Source organism: Xiphophorus couchianus, chromosome 9, assembly GCF_001444195.1.
Source record: "Xiphophorus couchianus chromosome 9, X_couchianus-1.0, whole genome shotgun sequence".
Taxonomy (NCBI): Eukaryota; Metazoa; Chordata; class Actinopteri; order Cyprinodontiformes; family Poeciliidae; genus Xiphophorus; species Xiphophorus couchianus.
Genome location: NC_040236.1, coordinates 30,841,961 through 30,860,985, shown reverse-complemented (window position 1 = coordinate 30,860,985; position 19,025 = coordinate 30,841,961). Strand labels below are relative to the sequence as shown.

Genomic DNA, 19,025 nt, shown 5'->3' with positions numbered 1-19,025 from the left:
ATAAGAGATTTCCTTCCAGAAAGACAGAATTTTCTTTTTTTGATGTGACTTTGAAGAAAAAAATTATGCATTGTGTGATTTTGGATGATCTGAGCACCAATAAAACCCTCCAGAGCAAAAGAATTAATTTCTGTAAATCGTGCTCATTTTATGGAGGAACTGCTTGCTGCTATTTAAAGGCGTCTAGGCAGTAATTTTTATCAAATGAAAGAACATGCCAAATCAGGCGCATGCTAAAGTCACACCCCACACTTTGTTGTTGCTGACTGAATAAAATTTAAAAGTTAACCATAGTGATGCCCCATGGAAAAAAATCACGTGACTGCCCCATGAAAAGGAAGAGTGAGTGATCACACAGTCAGTCTGATTACCTGTCTGTCTTTATCTCTATGTACCATTTCTTACTGTGTTGGAAAAGAATAAAACACAGTTATGGCGTTAAGAGTCACGTTCTGTCATAAAGTCATAAAGAGATCACAAATTTTGCTTGTTTTTTGAAACATTTTTTTTCCAGTGTTCCCAGAACAGAAATGTTGAGTTATGTCAAGTTTTTTTTCTTTTTTGTCATCTCAACAGTTTCTACATTAAATATATGTTCTTACCCAACAGCAGTCCTGAGGCTACACACTTAAGCAATTATCACTTGAGGCACACAGACATTATTTTCCCTATTCAGAGACAATGTTGTTCAGTTTCAGACATGATTCACTAATGGCATGAATTAAAGAATTAAAAGAAGGATAACAAGGAACTGAAAAACTTCAATTTTACTTTAGTTAATTTCTATTAACTGTTTTCAGAAGTCTGAAACATTTTGAGCCATTATAAGAAACTGTGAGAATATCTTGCTTTCTTAAAATTACATATGGAGTTTGTGATATAAGGTTGAAATAATCTGAAAAGGTCTGTGCACAATCCTTCACAATCTGGCAGATTATACAGTTTAAATGTCAAGTTAAAGGTGGCAAAAGTTCTGAAATGATTTCTCTTTGCCTATAATTGTTATTTCACAAAAACCCAGGAGAGGCCTGTGCATTTTTTTTTTAATGCAGAATGAGTAATTGAGTAATCTGAGTAAATGAACCCACAATTATTTGGCCGCTAGGAAGACAACTGTGAGAGTGTGCATGTGCCAAGGAGCTCAGGCAATGAGAAGATATGGGGAAATAAAGGAAACTATGATCTTACAGAAAAAGCAGCTCAGTCCATCTGGATAGGGAAGTTAGCAGCAGCTCAATTTGAGCACTTCACTTCCTGTCGATTTCATACTGTAAAGCTTCACACCTAAACTATTTTATCTTTGAGCTTTCCTGGCTAAAAAATGTTACCTGGATGCAACTTTATTTCATTCATCATCTTATGAACTTATTCATAATTAAACTACGAGTGACTCTTCCTTCCAAAAACGTCTATTTTTTGCTTCTATTCCATCTTTTCTGGTCTTTCTAACACTTTTCACAATGAAATTGGACAGATTTACAAAACAAATGGTATTTTTCAGATATTTGCAAAAAGATGTTTACAATTCAATAATATTCTCTTATTTTACTTTGTGAAACTAAATGTCTGCAAAAAAATCTTATATTTAAGTTTAAGTACTTAATGTATTAATAGAAACAGTCCAGTAAACAGTGACTAGATGTTGATTGTCCCAGATCATGTTGAAGCTCAACCAGAGTGCTGGCGTAAACAAATACACTTCCCTCATGTTGTTCCTGTCATTACAAACACAAGCCCTTTCCCTCTCACAGTTAGAAAACACGCCCAACATATAGCTGTCCATCAGCTTTGCCCGCTCTCTCACGCATTCTGTAAATGCCTCCAGTGTTTTCCCACCAGCAGCCGTCGGATGCCATCGCCTTTGCCCCCATGCGCATGTTGCTCAACGCGGCTTTGAATCGCGTTTGGTATGTGTGTGTGAGAGGCGTGAAGTGGCGGCTGAAAATATCTCATAATGATTGTGAAATGTTAGGGTGAAGCTCCGGGGGCTGAAGGGTAAGGTTAAGTCTGGAATGTCTTTAATTACAGTCCAGGCGTCCTCCAGTCCGTGCTGGGGAAGAGGATGGAATGGAGGTGAGGGTGTAAACAAAGGCTTGAACCTGGAATGAAAGCTTTTTGTAGAAGTTATTACAGACGGCAGCCAGAAAAGACCAGAAAAGTAATTGCTTTAGTCTAAAGCTTAAAACCAGCTCACTTTATTTCTATCCACATCTATGGGCCTAAAAAGAAAGAAATATGTTTTTCTGATATATATAAAATTCATCCTGTGCTTCCTCTCCTATGTCCTTTATTACATCTTACAGGCTTCCTTTCTGGATTTGTTTTATGCTTGTTTTTATATGTTGTAGTTCTAATTATTTAGGAATCAATTATAGAAAGATAAAGAATCTTAAAAGCAAGTTCTGACAGCAAAAACCACTTTAATGCACATGTTCCAAGGTGGGGCGAGTGTTTTGATCCACGTCTGTGTCAGTTCTGAGCAGAACAACTGCAGAAAATGAATTTATAATGCTTGTGTTTTGAAATTGTTTTTATCACAAGCAGGTATTCACTTCTGCAATAACCTAAAGAACAAGTTTAAATATTTGGGTAGGGTGCCGGACTGTTGGATCTCCAAGCAACTACTATCTGCTACTCTATTGATTTTATGTTCCTCATTGGATAAATAAAGATAGAAATATTTTCTTAATGCACTCAATTTCAATCTGGAGACTTTAACGCTACGTTTCTTTTGGGTAGACATTGTTTGTAATTTCATCGCTTTTGTTTCACCCTTTAATTTTTTTTTTACATATTTTTCATCTCTCCCATGAAACTCAATGCTACCATTAGCTATTTCTAAAATAGCTCCTTAAGCATTTAAAACAGTCAGTTAAGAGCAGGATTCAGAGGATGCAGCTACATTTAGCAGGCTCACGTAGAAATAGATGAATGCCTAAAATTTTACAAATAAAGTTTCTGTAATCCAATCTAAGAGAGGTTTGTAGCAAGATTGTATTTTTAAAATTTGACATAATTTTGTTTTATTCAAGAAAGCAACCAATATTATTGCATTACTTTCAGTTTGGGAATGGTTGGAACATATTCCTTGAATTTCAAAATCTATAAAAATGCAGTTTTTTCATGTAGGGATGACATAATTGTTTACTAAATGTCAAAAGAAATGCAGTAAACCTGCATTTAGCATAAACTTTTCCTTAATTGCAACATTTATCATCCCTGATCTTAAGTGCTTTCTGGAATAATCTTTGGGTTCCTTCATACTTCACAGCAGACAGCTGCAGCCAGCAGGAACAGCTGTGGTGGCTGACAGATGGGCCGCACAGAGGAAAGCTGGGACTCTGCTGGAGGACTGATCTGTCATAGAATGGCGAGGATACGCCTCATAAATTGGGTTTACTTTGGGCTTGCTGGCTTGGCTGTGATTGGCTCAGCCACCACAATAAAGCCCATGTGGAGAGTTACATCCCAGAAAAACCAAAGATGGCGGTCGGCGTATATCAGCCACACTATTGCCAGTCTGTAACCTCAGTGATCAAAGCAGCCCAGTCCCACATCAGTTCTTTTTTAGAGCTGAGCCACAAAGCTGGTAATAATTTGTAAACTATTCCATAAAAAGGAGCTGCACGACTTGAATGTAAGTGAATCAAAAAAGCAACATAAAAGGACGTCGGGCTCACCTGGCCAGAGCTGCAGCAGGTAGTGCAGGACTTCAATGTGCTTTTTGAAGTGCAGGGCGCTGGCGAGCTCCTCTGAGTCGATGAAGACGCGGTTGGTGTGGCACGACGCCTCCTGACGCTGGCTGAGCAGCACTGGGCCAAAACACACTGCCAGGTTCTGACATGTCATCTTGTTCATTTCCTGGTAGGACGCCACGCGCTTCAAGTGGTCTAGAAGCTTCCGCAAAGTCATCTAATGCAGACACACATAAGCGTGGACAAATAAGACATGTCATTATGCTGATTAGTAGTTTCAGTATTACCACATTCGGCAGCAGAGGAGTATCAGAGTGAAGCTTCTTCTTCATCAAGCTAATCTGTTGCAGGAGCAGGAAACAGAGGATCTACAAAGTGATCCCCTCTTATTAAAATGCTACATTTTCGAGGTAAGAAATGAGATCAAATGAGGGTTTCCCTCGGCGTGTTGTAAACCTGGTGGGCTTTATGTGCACCCCACCAGGCTAAGCATCGTTTCTATATTTATCAAAAGGTTTTTCTATACACCAGTAACTATGATAGCAAGGACATGTTAAAGATTTTCTTTTGTGAAACTGCTGAAAGCACAATGGCAACATAGTATGAACAGAATGCGAACACGTGGAAGACTGTGTTACATTTATTTTAATCCTATTTTCTTTATATTTGCCTTTGTTAAGACTTTATAGTTGATGTTTAGATACAGTTAATAGTATCTTTCAACAACACATAATTACCTTGTGATATTTTCAAATTTCACGTCAACTTTATAGATTTTTTAAACTCAAAAACGCGGTCTGGCGCTGGACGACTGCCCTGGCACCGTTGCCACGGAGCTTAGCAGATTTTCTGGGGGAAACCCTGTCAAACTGTAAATAATTTAAAAGTTTTTCTTCCTTTAAAGTGAAGTATGATTGACCTTAATCAATCTTAATGTATTTGTGTCCTTTAGCTGAAGTAGTTACAGACAGGTTACAAAGGAAAATATATTATTATAGAAAGGTCAGGATATAGGTACAAAGCACAAAGCAGTCAAAATAATCATAAGTGGAGTAAAATGTTAGGAAACAGTGACATTACAAAATCGAACATTTTATTATGAATTGATGAAAGTTGGGAACCGGTCAGGAAGAAGCCCAGTTATCAGACCTTTTTTACTTTTTCATTTCTCCTCTTAAAAAACAGTTTAGTTTTTGCTTAACTTCTGCAGAATTTTTATCACCTTAAAGGAAGAAACAATTTGAAATTATTTATTCACATGTGATGGCAATCTTCTGTATTTCCTACAATGTTTGGACTAAGAAGTGTGCTTGAATGACAGAAGTCTTTTCTTTGTCAGACATTCATCCTCTAACCAGAAGGTTGAAGCCTGTCCGTCAGTCGTAGTGTCCGTGGGTAAGTCACTTCCCCTGCCTTTCCTGCTGCTGTTGGTTAAATGGGAAAATGTCTGATTGTAGGGTGAGGCGCTTTTCAGTCCTTGGACTTGATAAGGTGCTATACAAGTAAAGGCTGTTTACCATAAACTAGGGCTGAAATGATTCCTCGAGTGATCCGAGTACCTCGATTATTAAAATTCCTCGAGGAAAATTTATCTGCCTTGAAGCTTCGTTAAGTTCTATTTTATTATTTAGCGCACCGTGTTCCGGCCGGGTGATTACTTGCGCTGCGCAGCGCTCTCACTTCCGCCTGAGTTGCTGACTAAAGCTATGTGTTAGCAGCATAACATCCAGTTTTCAAGTTCGGCCTGGGAGGATTTTATTGATTGGTGATGATGTCATGGTCTTTGTCGTTTTTCGGGGGATCAATAAGCATCCTTAAAATGTTTGCTGCGATACCTGGAGTACGGCAGCTTTTCTCCTCCCGGAGCTGCTTATTTAATCTTTTGTTTAATCCGGTTACTATTGAATAATCAGTAGATTACTCGATCACTAAAATATTCGTTTACAACAGTCCTAAATGGAACTGGGTTTTCGTTGATGTGGATAAAATTATCAACAGTTTCAAAGACCAACTGAAGTTTTAAGATTGGCTTGCCAGAGTCCAAAACCAAAGGAACCAAGGAAGTCAAGAAGTGGGATGCTAACAAACTCCTTTAAAGAAAACAGAAAGCTAAAATTTAATTATAAGATGTTAAAGTATACGTTTAACCATGTGCACATCTATTTATTCACGCACAATATTTTTATTTTTTAGCAACAATGCCTACTACCCTGAATAATAAAGATACTCTCCTAGTTTTACTATTGACATTTTTTGATTTCATCATTTTAGTATCATTTTAATTTTTGTTCCAAGTAGGTCAACTGACTCTCAGCTGTAAATCTATAATTTGCACCAAAGCATTTAACATTTTACTATATATATATATATCTTTATAGGCTGATTTTATTGCTAACATAACAGTAATTATGTTTCTTCGCAGCTGAGACATTAAACTGTTAGGTGCATTGTCAGTAATAAACTTTAGACTTTCCTCCAAGAATGACATGTACAGCCCTGCAAACCACTTAGCACTGCTATTATCACTACGCTGAAAACACACGTAATGTCGTTGTAACGGTAGCAATCTTGGGCATTGCCGTCATTCCACAGCCGCCAGCAGCTTAGCCACAGTGACCTCTCTCATAGCTTCCTTTGTAAATGTATCTTCCGTCATTAAACTGTAGGACACAGCGGAGTGACGGCCGTATTTTTATCTTACCCTCTCCACCTCCGGTAGGATTTCCAGCAGGCTCACGGTATACTCCGAGTCTGCCGGATCGTTCTCGCACCCCGCAGCGGCCATCTTGAGGGGCCTGGTGGCCATGGTCTCCAGCACCGCCTCATACAGCTGCTTGGTGATTAGAGGATAGGGAAGTTCACGCAAGTAGTCCTTTAGTACTCCTGACGAGGGAACAGAAAGATGACTGAGCATGAGAAAATATGACTCACAATTCAGTCTGAACAGGTTATGTCAGATGGTTTTCAGATATTTGTGTTTATGTACAATAACCACAATGAAATAGAAAGAGTTTTTGTTTTATTTAAAGGACTAAACATAGTAAACATTTCTGATTAATTGCTAGGATCCATAATGCTTGGAGTGCCACAGAGACCTGTTCTAGAACCCCTCTTATATATACAAAGGAATTATATGATTTATCAGATGTATTGGCTTCTCTTTTTCTGTGTCTGACAACAGTATTTTTTTCTCAGATCTATTTCTGTATTAATAGCTAAAACTAGTGCTGGAGATTAAATACATATCCATATTCTCTATCCCAAGTAGCTTATGTTTTAATGTAGCTATATCTAAATTTCTCATAGTTTTTAAAATAAAATGTAAAATACTATTCTTTTTATCTATACTAGAAAAAAAACTGATTATGAGGATCCACTGTACAAGCACCTCTGGTAGTTTGGGAAGACAAAAATCTTACTAAACCTGGAATATTTATATTTGTAACATAAAATATCTGAATTTATTAGGATCATTATTAAACTTCATGGTGAAGATTATTACAATAGTTTAAGACCTCTCTAAAACAATTTATTTATCTTGTTCTTATTGAATGAAATGCGCAGGGAGCTAGCAAGCCTTCTTTCATTCATGTCTTTCTGTAAAATAAGAAATAAATATCTACTAAATGAGGCACCATTATTTCTGCCAGTGATCCTATGATGTCTGGCAGGCGGCCTGGTTGAGTAGGGTGTGATGCACTGGCTCTAAGTGTTTTGGGAGACTGTGGAGGGTCTGGTTTAACACCTGTGACTTTGGACTCCTGTAGCTCAGACAAAAGCCTCAGAACAACATGAAACCGACGCTGTCTGTCTCCACTAAGCTCCTGGCATGTCTTTTCTTCAAAGGCAAAAGGGGAGAATTAAAAAAAATAAAAAAGGTTTTTGGCAGCTTGACAGGTCTTTGTGGCGAATGTCTGCTCTCATTTTCCTCTACATGAAGCTGGATCGGTTTTCAGGGAAGGCCAGCGGCTGTGTAATTAGCATTATTGGTTCTGCCTGTAAGTAATTCTAATCTTCAGAAAGATACAGCCACCTCCAAGAATGCTAACATTTTGTGAAACATATTTTTAAATTAATGCAACTGCTCTCTTAAATTCAAACTTTTAATTTACAAAAAGTTTTTTGTTTAGATCTGCGGATAATCTTGAAATTACTCATACCGCTGACGGCTTTAGGTTTAAAATAATTTCAACTGCATGTCCCTTCTGACTGAAGATGATGTTAACATTGTGTGATGACCCAGCCATTGGAAACATGCAAAAAGCTGGTTGAAAATAACAAGATTCACTGCTATAATGCCAATAAATATTTTTTTCCATTGATTATTGCAAAGGGTTTAAATACCATCTGAAATATTATTCTTTAATAAAAAGCAAATAAAAAACGTTTTGTCTAAACATATACTTTATTTAACATCTTATAAGTTCAATAGAAATTATTTGATATCTAAATCTATCAGGAATATGAATAATAATGGGTTGCATGAACATAATTTGGTGTACAAGAAAGCAGTGGTTAAGAATTTAAATTAGGACTTTAAAGGTTAGAAAATAAAGCTTTTAAAAAACACTTTAACTTAATCAGTACTAAAAAGTTAAAGAATATAGGAAAGGCACAACAAATCAAAATAATTACTTGCAAAGTAAGTATTTAATTACTAGGCATTGGTGACAGAAGTGTATACAACAAGAGTAACATGTCGTATACAAATGTTAATCACCTCTGAATATGCTAATCACTTCAGATTACCTGGAGTGATTAGCATATTATTAGCATCCTTTTCTTGCGCCTTCCATTTCTAGCAGTACAGTTTGATGCGAATCCACAGCCATCCTCTTAGGCACACCTTAATGTGCTAAGTTTTTAATCCGTGTAAGCCACTGCTTTTCTTTTTAAAAGAACCTGAGGCTTAAAGCATTTTACAGCTATTTTTGACTGCCTTGTTGTCTGCTAGTGTTTTTTAGAATTAAAAAACTCAAATCTTCAACTAAAGCATTGGGGTGACAAGAAATGAAAAGTTTTTATCTTACTTTTTAAGATGCATTCAATGAATACTGAATGCATCTTCAATATTGCAAACTTTAAACAGAAATAGCAGATTCACTATCAAATGACTTATAACTGTCTGTTTTAATAGTTTGAGCATTAAATACTGTATATTTTAATATTCATTAATACCCACAGCGCATTGGCACTACAGAACCTGGCATTCACAGTTCTCATTTTCTCTGCTCTTTGGGGTCCAGCCAATTGGCATCGAGGGTGCTGATTGCACTAATCTGCAAATGTTAAAAAATAATTGGTTGCACAAATTTGGACATCTGAGAGTATTTTTCATAAGAATCTTATGATTTCTTTTTTTTTTTTCAACTTCTGAAAAATTCTGCTCAATGCTGCCACTGCAGCCATAACAGATTTTGATCGTTTGTCCTTCTCAGTGCTGATCACTGGGGGAACTAATAGAAGAAAAAAAAACAATAGTTCTTGCAATGCAAAGCAAAGTTGCTGCTTGGTAAACTCTTTCAACCAGCATCTTTGTATTTAGAATCATCAAAATTGAAATGTTAATGTTTATATGTCTTATCGTATAACTGTGTATATACTATTCTTACTATTTAAGCAGCGCAAATGTTTTTAGTTTTTGGTCAACAATCTTGTAAGTTGACCTGAACCAGACAACTTTTAAGGACGTGGGCTTTGACCCGTTTCAAAACTGCTTACACTACTAGACTTTACTAAACTATTTACAAACACCAGACATAAAAAACACACCTAACTATAATGTATTTCTGAAACATCTGCTAAAAATCAACCTGTAACCAAACAAAGCAGAAATCATATCAGCCCTTGTATCACAGGTAAACAATCAATCAGCTGGGAAACAGCTGGGCCAGGCTTTAACAGCGCTCCAGCAAACAGACTGAAATCTTCATTAATTATCACCTCCTGTGCCCTGTGAGCCAGCACATTTAATAACCTGGCTCACTTCCATTAATGCTTCGTGTCATTGCCTTAGTCATATGTGATATGAATGAGCAACATTTGATATCAATAAAAGCTACATTCATTCCCCTAAATGTCTCCCAGCGCTAGTTGATTTCCAAACCAGATAACCGATGAACAAACGTCTTCCCGGTTCTCCACTGACAGCGTTGATGAAAAATTCAGTCAGAAAATAATAATCAGACTGATTCATCAAAGGAAGTCAAACTGGAAGCAAAATAATTCCATCTGTTTTCATCCATCCAACTCATTAAACTGAACTTGTTTTCATCGTTAAAGGAAGTAGGCAAACCAGATCTAATGAGAATTACCACACAGCTTGTTTTTCTTCCATTCAAATGGAAACTCCTGCATGGCAGATCTTCTGACCTCCCCTCTGCTCCGAGATAGACTCAACAACAAGCAGCTGGACTGTTTCAAACCTAAACAACCTGACTATTTCCTCGCCTTACATAACATCTTTGAAGCCATTTCATACACGTTCCTGTTTCTGCAATGCTGGAAAAAACAAAAAAATCCCTGGAAGAGTGTGTACGTGTGTGTGTGCACAGGTACTCGGGTAAAATGAGGAGAACACAGCCATTCAGGTAAATCATTATCCTGACGTGTGTTGCTGCAGCCTGAGCACGCACACACACACACACACACACGCCCCCCCCCCCCCCCACACACACACACACACGCACGCACACCCACACTTACAACACCTTGATGAGGAACACATGAGGTCAGTCAGGGGCTCACTGGTGAACAGGTGTGTCTACTCTGCAGGTGCTTCACCGTCCTTCTCAGCCAAGCTGACAACAAACACCCACAGGCTGTGATTGCTCTTATAATCAAGCAGTTGGCGTTTGGCATGTCAGCGCTATTAATACACTTTGTATGTGTATATATATCATGTGTATACACATTATGATATGCATATATATATACACACATTATGATAGGAACTAGATGTACGATCCACCTTCTTCACTTCCAATACGATACAGATTTCTGAGGTTCAGCCGATCTGATATAGAAAAGCTGACTTAAATTGACTTAAAACGTTTCTTTTTTAAAACATAAACATACGTATATCCACTGCATAACAAATTTATTTGATATCTCTGCACCAGTACAGCACACTTAAATACACCAATAGCTTCACAAACTTGGTCAACATCTAAAAACACAACTTTAACAACATAAAATAAATAGTAAAGAAACAGAAACTGACTAAAGCAACAGGTCAAACATGTAAAAATCAACTGCAACAAACGTTCTTTCAAATGGTTCAAAAAGTATTATTAGGAATTCTAAATATAATGTAAAATACATAACACAGCATGATGTCCTTCAGAGCACAAAACACAGAATTAGACTGAATTGATCTGTCCTCATGGACCAGACACATTGTCTCCAAAAATCGATTTTTTTAGATTTTTAAATTCAGATATTAATGTTGGACCTGTGCATATGTAGCCACCTTCATCTGACTCATCTGTTGTATGTACTCTGCGTTGTGTGCAACTGGTAAAAGGAACCAGCAGACGAGGACCCTGGCTGTATTGCAGCAGCAGGGCAGGTTTATTCTGTTTAAAACAAGAATGTTTTCAGCACAGCAGTTCTTGGGCTCTGGCTTCCCCACACACACCTCTCCCCAGCGCAGCTCGGCCAGAACTGAGGAGGGTGGCGCGAACACACAGGATATGACGAAACAGGAAACAAGAAAATAAAAGTTTCTCCACCAAAATAAAATACAATTCAAAAACCAAGAAAAACAAATATACACAGATAATGAAGATGGATTTGGGGTGAAATATAAACATGTTTACACACTTGCTACACATCCTCTCCTCTTCTAGGACCAAGACATATATATCTCTGCAATCAAGACAATTCTTTAAAACTCTTAAATTGAGCCTTACATGCTTAACTTTTCCACAACCCCAAATGTGCCACCAAACACTACAAGGCACACGATGCATTAGGGCATGGCTCTACCTTTGACCTCTTGTTCAAACAAAGCAGAGGGTCACTCCTCCTGTCAGTGCTGCACTCAGCACCCCGTCCAGAAAACAAATGGGGATTTGTTCTCCATCTTAACCCCCCCACTGCTGAGCACACCCCCACAGTACTTGGGGGTGGGTTGAGGTGTGTGTCGCTCCCTCCACCAATCACACGGAGAATCTCTACATAGTGGTTAGCTCAAAATTTCCACGGAACTATTTCTGTAACTCTGGAACAGCTGCACTCCTGTACTATGAGGTGATTTATTATAAATATATCCTGAATTAGTTCTTAATTTCTGACCCGCAGTTTAGGAAACAAATCAACGGCCACAGAGCCGACCTGCCGTTCTCTGTAAAACGCTCTCTTGCTTCCCTGGCCTGCCCAGAGTTCAGCTAATCCCCCATGCGTGAGCCAAATACCATCTGTGTTTGTTCGGTAACAAAGGGGGCACTTGTTAATGACTTTCCATGTCTTCACTGGAGTACTGCCGATGGTGGGGGGCAAAGCGGAGAAGGAGGATGAGGAAATGGCAAATCAGTCAAAACTGTGCAGGAACTGTGGCATGATGGGAATCCATCAGCTGGTTTCTGGGTTCAGGGTTTATGACAACAAATTGTCCTAATTAATGTCCATTTCACATGCTTTCACTAAGGGTTTCATTCAAACACAACAATTTGACACTGTTATCACCAGCACTCCCTAACAAATCAAGAAAAAAAAATTTGTCCACATTATCTTCTGTAATGTATGAAATAAATGTGAAAATGTGGTATTTTCTTTTACTATTAAATAATGACAGAATTATTATTATTATACTTTTTTATACAGTACTTTATTAAACAGAGAAAGATGCAACTGCTTTTCCATGAATGCAAAGATGTATATGTTGTTGATATAACAACAAACAAAAAAACAACAACAAAATGAACAAAAATAACTATTTTTCATGCCGACCTGTTGCGGATACTTCTTTTGTATCTTTATACTGATGTTACTATTGGGATATGAAACAAAGGATTTGATCTGAAACAGTGTAGGTCCGTGCTCTGAGCATGTTTTGCAAGCTTTGAGTTGAACTCTGACCCCTAGGATAATCCCTTTCACTGCCAGCGCTTTTAAATTAGCCGTGTGACACGCCACTCCTCCGAGCTCGTCCACACGCTGCTCACTTGATGGCCTGGAGATTAGTTTTATAAACCTTAATTAGAACATAGCACAGGCTTATAATATCAGCGTTGGGATAGTAAAATTAGACAAATTTCAAACAAATCTGAAATTTAAAAAACAAAATAATTAATATAGTAGAAGAAATATAATAAAGCAAGATTATGATCCTTTGATCATCGCATCATGTATCAAACTCCAACATCTCTTCAGTTCTATCAGCCACAGCAACTCGCTTGGCAGAGCAAATTTAGGCAGCAAGCAAAAACCAACAATCCTCGATGGTGCAGGGCCTTTTTTTCCAGCCCGTTCAACTGTTAACTGTGTTCTTTGCTCTGCCTTGCAACTGCATGTGGATCAAAGCAGGCATGATGGAACGACGCCTAAGCGAGGCCTCTTTCTAAAACCAACAGCAGCTTCTACAATACCTACTGGTTTCCATGGCCTTCCTCCACAGGAAAAGAAAGTCATGACTCAAGTCATTTACTACAACCTTTTCTGCTCCCTGAGCTGATGAACTCAGAGATGTTCTTCTATTGCCTGACTCTGTTTTATTTTAAAGTAAAAATAAAAAAAATTAAGAATAAAAGTGGTATTGTCAATTGTGCCTTACTTGAGCCAAACTGTAGGACAACAAAAATCCTTTTAGTCATGGCAACCATGGAGGGGACAGTCCATTACAAGTCCAAACCTACAAACTGGATGGAGAAAGAATGACCTGAATGTACAGCCGGGTTTGATCAGTGTGTGTGAGGGTGTGTGTTTTTGTGCTTCCCTTCAGGCACTGATCTATATGTCGACTGCTGGAATGCTTTTATTACTAACATCACGCGCACACACACTGTTAGAAGTGCACATGTGTGACGGCCACACCAGTTCAGACAGAACGTTTACCGATTGTGATCAATACTAAACCCAGACTCCGACAAATGAAGGTCTCATTAGTTTCATTTGTAGATTCACTGGAATCACTTTTATCAATCACTGCTTATTTCACCTCAGTGATTTCAAGTCATTAGGTCACATTGTTCTAGTTACAGTTACACTGAGGTAAAATGTGATTGATATTCTAACAATTCCCTGTATGTGCTTGAATAACAGATTTCCCTGATTTGGGTCCAGTGTGTGGATGCTGCGTCGTGTTTTCCGCTCCAGCTGATCACGTTACCTGTGATGACGTTGATGTCAGGGAACATGCTTTCACACAGCTCCGCGCCTTGGCTGTTTCTCTCAAATGCTTCACGCAGCTCCTTCTTTACGGCTGCGGAGCCACACAGGCGATAGAGACCCACCACCTGGAATCACAAACACACAGAAACATGTTAGTCAAATATATAATTCATAGCATTTCAGATACTTTTATCAGCTTTAATCAGTATTTCAACAATGAAGATTCCCACTTCTCTCTGCAAAATGACTCTGACTTTGATAAGCTAAAGTTTACAACAATGTTTTTAGAAATAAATACAAATTGACTGATTTATCACTATTACCTCTTACTGTTTTGTGTTTGAAATCAAATGTGTTGCTACTTTTTTAAAGACTGAGTTATTGTCCAGACTGGGAGTTTAAGAATAGAATGTACCATAAGTTACAAGTAAAGTCCAAACTGATAACTAGATCTCGACTGACACATTTTACTTCAAATTGGAGCCACACCAATGTTTTGTTAATGTATTTTAAAGCCACACCTCAAGTATGCTGATTTCCTCAGCATCATGATGGAAAACTCAAAGGTAAATATCTGGTTCAAACCCATGAAGAGTGGTAGAGACATCATAATGACAGATGATGGGTAATTACTATGCATACTGCCACTGCAACATTTTACACTGATATTACTATTGTGGCCTTTTTTAATGTTGTACTCCTATACCTTCAGTCTTCAACACCCTCAGGCTCTGTAGGTAACTAATCTGTATTCATACAAAATTCAAACAAGATGCTATGAGAGCAATGAACTGGAGATTAGTGATTAGTTTCTCATGACCTTTGAACAAAGTCAGAAATACCAATCACCTACTTTGATGCTGATAAAAATTTCTCACAGTTAATAAAAGCTATTTGTTGCAGCTGTCAAAGACTTGAGCTTAACAATTTGCAACAAATTGCGATGTATTCTTTGTCTCATCTCTACTTCTTATGCAGTATGCTGTGTATTTATTATTCTGCTGCCTAGTTTTACAATAAAATATTTCTAAAAAATTTGCATTTGATGGGATTATCACTACAAGAAGGAGAGTTAACAGCTTTATGCTCAGATCTTAAGAGCAAAACTACCAAACACATTGTCACAAACATTGTTCACCTAAAAATCTATTTTTATCTCATGTAATTTTCAAGATCTAAAAATAACAAAGACAATGTCACAAACATTGTTCATCTAAAAATCATTTTTACCTCATAGCATTTCTTATCGCTAATAAGAAATGCAGTTAGCAAGCTTTTTAAATTATCACTATGTAAGTTATGTACCAAGATAATAATTATGTACAGAACCTTAGAGGCACAAAACATGTTGTTCCAATAAATAATTTTGTAACGGCAGACGTTATGGGATTCTTTCCTGATGTCAGTGACAGCCGTCAAGATGTTTTACTCTTAAAGGACAATTTCAGAATAAATTTTAATGCTAAACAGCAAACGTAGCAGCATCACATTTAAAAGTGCCAGAGTGGGTAAAGTGACGAGGTAATGTGAGTTACACAGTAACAACCCTCTACAGTGAGTATTAACTTACACTGGGCCCCATGAGCTGAAACAAGCAGTCTGAATTTCCATCTCATCACACGACAGTTCGCTAAAAACTTACATAAGAGACCTTGTGATAGAAAGTGGACAAACATAAAAAGGCTCTCAGTCTCATAAAAGTGCCACATCTTTCTGACTGAGTGTGTCAAAGCTGATCTCCTATAAGGACTAAGGTGAAAACAGAGCATTAAAAATGAAAGCTATGAACCATTTTTGTTTCTTTACCTAAGCCTCCAGACTGTGACCTAAAGGGACTGGAGACATCTGATAGCTGAAACTTGGCACCACTGCTCTCCTTGTTATGCTGGGATTAGGCCTGGCTGCAGACATACCATAATTTCTCCTACATGTGTCTGTCTGGTATGTGGGATTGCAGGCCAACTGGTGTGGTTGCCCCAGTAACGTGTTAAGTCAGTGGGCTGTGAATGGCGGGTCGAGTCTGGTTGTGCGCACACCAAGACACACACAAACACACACTGCCAGTCTTTCCGGGCTCCAGCGTAGGAGCAGTGCCATGTCTATCTGTCCCAACAGAGCGACTGCTGCTAAGCTGCCCTCGCAAAACCCAGTGGTGATTTTCTAAACCTCACACGAGAGCGAGAGAGGACAGATTAGGGATTTGGCTTTGTGTGCAAGTAAATAAAAGTCACCCCACACAATGAACAACAAGTCCATTCAGAAATAAAAAACATGGTGTCTCTCTTTGAGTGCAGGCAGAGAACAGCTGTTAGCAGAAAAGAGGGGCTTGCTCTTATGCTCTGTGGCTGCCGGGCAACACAACAGGCGGCACCGGGCAAGACCTATTTGTGGAAAAAGCAGGCACAATGACCTCCAAACAAAATGAGCTGAAAAGGAGAGTGGATGTCAATGATGTAGAGTATTTTCCTGCTCTGAGATCAGCTGTAAGATTAAACTTAATAAGGAAGGAAATTTCACCAAATGTTTCACCAAGTTTGGGAATTTCTTTCCTCGTCTGGCAGGAGGAAATGATTTCCCAAAATGCAGTCATAGGAATGTGTGTGTCACAGGAGATCCCTGTAGGACCGCCAGTCATGCTAACTTTATCCAATGAGGAAATGGTTTGGGACAGCTACATATCCAAGCATTGTGACAAGTTCTTAATATTCACTCACCAGGCACTCACACCTGCTGAGTTACTTGTTAACTAGCAAAACGCTCTCGGGTTTACAGAGAATGATTTGGAAAAGAGAGCTGGAGCTGAGTGCATGAAATGCCTAGTTGAAGTCAGAGGTCAGAAGTGAATCGCCAGACTGGTTTAGGAAGACAGCAATGCAAAAGCAGCTCAAAAAGTACTTTTAGCAACCAAGAATACCATCTGTTTGAACCACAACATGTTGAACCTTTAAGCAGAAGGTTTGACTTGGAACAAGGTCCAACATAGTTCCAGCTGCCACTCCTGTATGCTGAGAACAAGAAACTGAGAGCTACAACTAAACAGAGTCGCCAAATTTAAATATCAGATTTTAAAAGTGCTGACTGCTCTCGAGCTCAGCTCTAACATTCAGATGGTAGAATCAGAATTGTGTGCAAACAGTACGAAACTGTGAATCTCTCCTACATTAATCTTTTTATTTTCTGATGGTGGAAGTACACTGGTTTGTGCGCAGACATTTGATCCACTGACCGAACATTGTTTAAACAAAACAGTCTACATGAATATTGCTGTTAACCATGTCCATCCTTTACAATGAGAGTCTTCCAGCCATGATGTAAAGCTAAAAAGTCAATTATGCATAGTTAGTCATTAACACCATAATATATTTGCCCACCTGGGGCAACGGTAGTCAGAGTTCGTTCTGTAGGCGGTGGGTTGCTGGTTCGAACCCCCGCTCCATCTGTCTCAGTCATTGTGTCCTTTGGTAAGACACTTCACCCACCTTGCCTGCTGGTTTTGCTAAGAGGGTTCAGTGGCACTGGCACATGGCAGACTCACTGTGGTCACATTGTAGCTCACCACCATCAGTGTGAACGTGTGTGAATGAATGAATGAATGACTGAATGTAAAGTGAAGTGCTTTGGGGCTTCTTCTGGACTTGAATAACCAGGCAGCATTTGTTTTACCAGTCTTTGATTGAAATCAGACTTTCAGATCAATACTACACTGATTACGCATACAGGCCATGGTAAAATTTGCCTTGTATTTTTCAAATCTTTACTATGAAGTCTCTCGTCTTTGGAAGTCTGCACATGCAGGAATCCCTTGCTCCCCTCCTCTCCTCTGGTCAAGCTATCAGATCATCTGGAGGGAATCTGAGACGCTATCAAGACAGTCAGAAAATACCATTTCTCCTGCAAGTCCTGGATCTGCCCCAAGGCCTCCCCCCACTAGGACACTTCTACAACAAGCTGGTAAAGAATATGGCCAACAGGCATCCTAACCAGATCAAACTCCCTCAGATGGCTGAGTAGAAAGAGCAATAGTTCCTCTCTGAATCTATCCAAATACCTCAGGTACTAACCCTTATAGACACCCAAAAAAGGTTATTAGTCTTTTGTGAAGCCTTGAGGGTGGAACAATGTGTTACCTTCTCTCTGCGTCAGTATTTGTTTAGATATGGGCACTGAAGGAACTTGGTCAGAATTAAAAGTGGATGGTGGTTTGTTTTACGTCACAACCTCCTCCAAATTATACACATTCGTGACAAAGTCAGGTTAGCAAAAACAAAACAGCAGCATTTTTTCTCAGGCATTGGGGCTGGATATGATGATTGAAAGGGGGATTGGAGCAATGAGTGCTGCAGAAGAACTGATGATTAACCATTCAGCACCAAGAGTGAGTTTGATGCCAGTATGAAGCAGTTGTCAAGCTGTTTGTATGATTTGTTTGTCTCTTTAATTAAAGCTTATACCACAGCTTCCTACTGTAAAAAAACCTTTAATGTTGTTCCTCATGGTTTTATGGTAAGCCACCTGCTTACACCATCAAATCAACCGATTGCATAAACCACTAACAACTCAACAGAGTATTATATTCTTAAGAACTTTACTTACTGTCAAAATTTTATGCTGTATCTACAAAAGAAGTGATAAAGCTCCCTCAAGACTCTGGTAATTTCTCTGCACACTCCACATCTAAGTACAACATTCTCAATCATATATGTCGTGTATGTGAGTTGAGTCAAAAAGCTTCTTCTAAGACTGTCTTTCAGACATACATAACTCCATTCTTTGACACAGGTACCCTCTGAAGTCTTTTCAAAGTACCAGCACTCATCTAGGATCTTAAAAGCTTAGAAAAGCCTCGAGGACACACATTTCAACACGACTATCAAAAGAGAGCGGCGGCATAAAAGACACAAGCAAATGTGAATTTTGAGGGCAAAAAAACTGCAAAAATTCCCCTGGAATGTGGTGTCGACCCCAAGCCTAACCTCTGTCTGCTTGCCATGCAGAAGA

The 19,025-nt window shown here is 38.6% G+C and overlaps 1 protein-coding gene across 2 annotated transcripts in view; it reads right to left on the bottom strand.

The window, feature by feature from the left end:
- The window catches only part of syde2 (synapse defective 1, Rho GTPase, homolog 2 (C. elegans)), a 46,166-nt gene that overhangs the window by 4,750 nt on the left and 22,391 nt on the right, over positions 1-19,025 (bottom strand). For both annotated transcript variants that reach the window (XM_028028163.1, XM_028028164.1), the window contains exons 5-7: positions 14,026-14,152; positions 6,397-6,578; positions 3,681-3,912 (exon numbers count right to left, since the gene is read on the bottom strand). In XM_028028163.1, the coding sequence (XP_027883964.1) occupies positions 3,681-3,912; positions 6,397-6,578; positions 14,026-14,152 (541 nt within the window). The remainder of the gene's footprint in view (positions 1-3,680; positions 3,913-6,396; positions 6,579-14,025; positions 14,153-19,025) is intronic.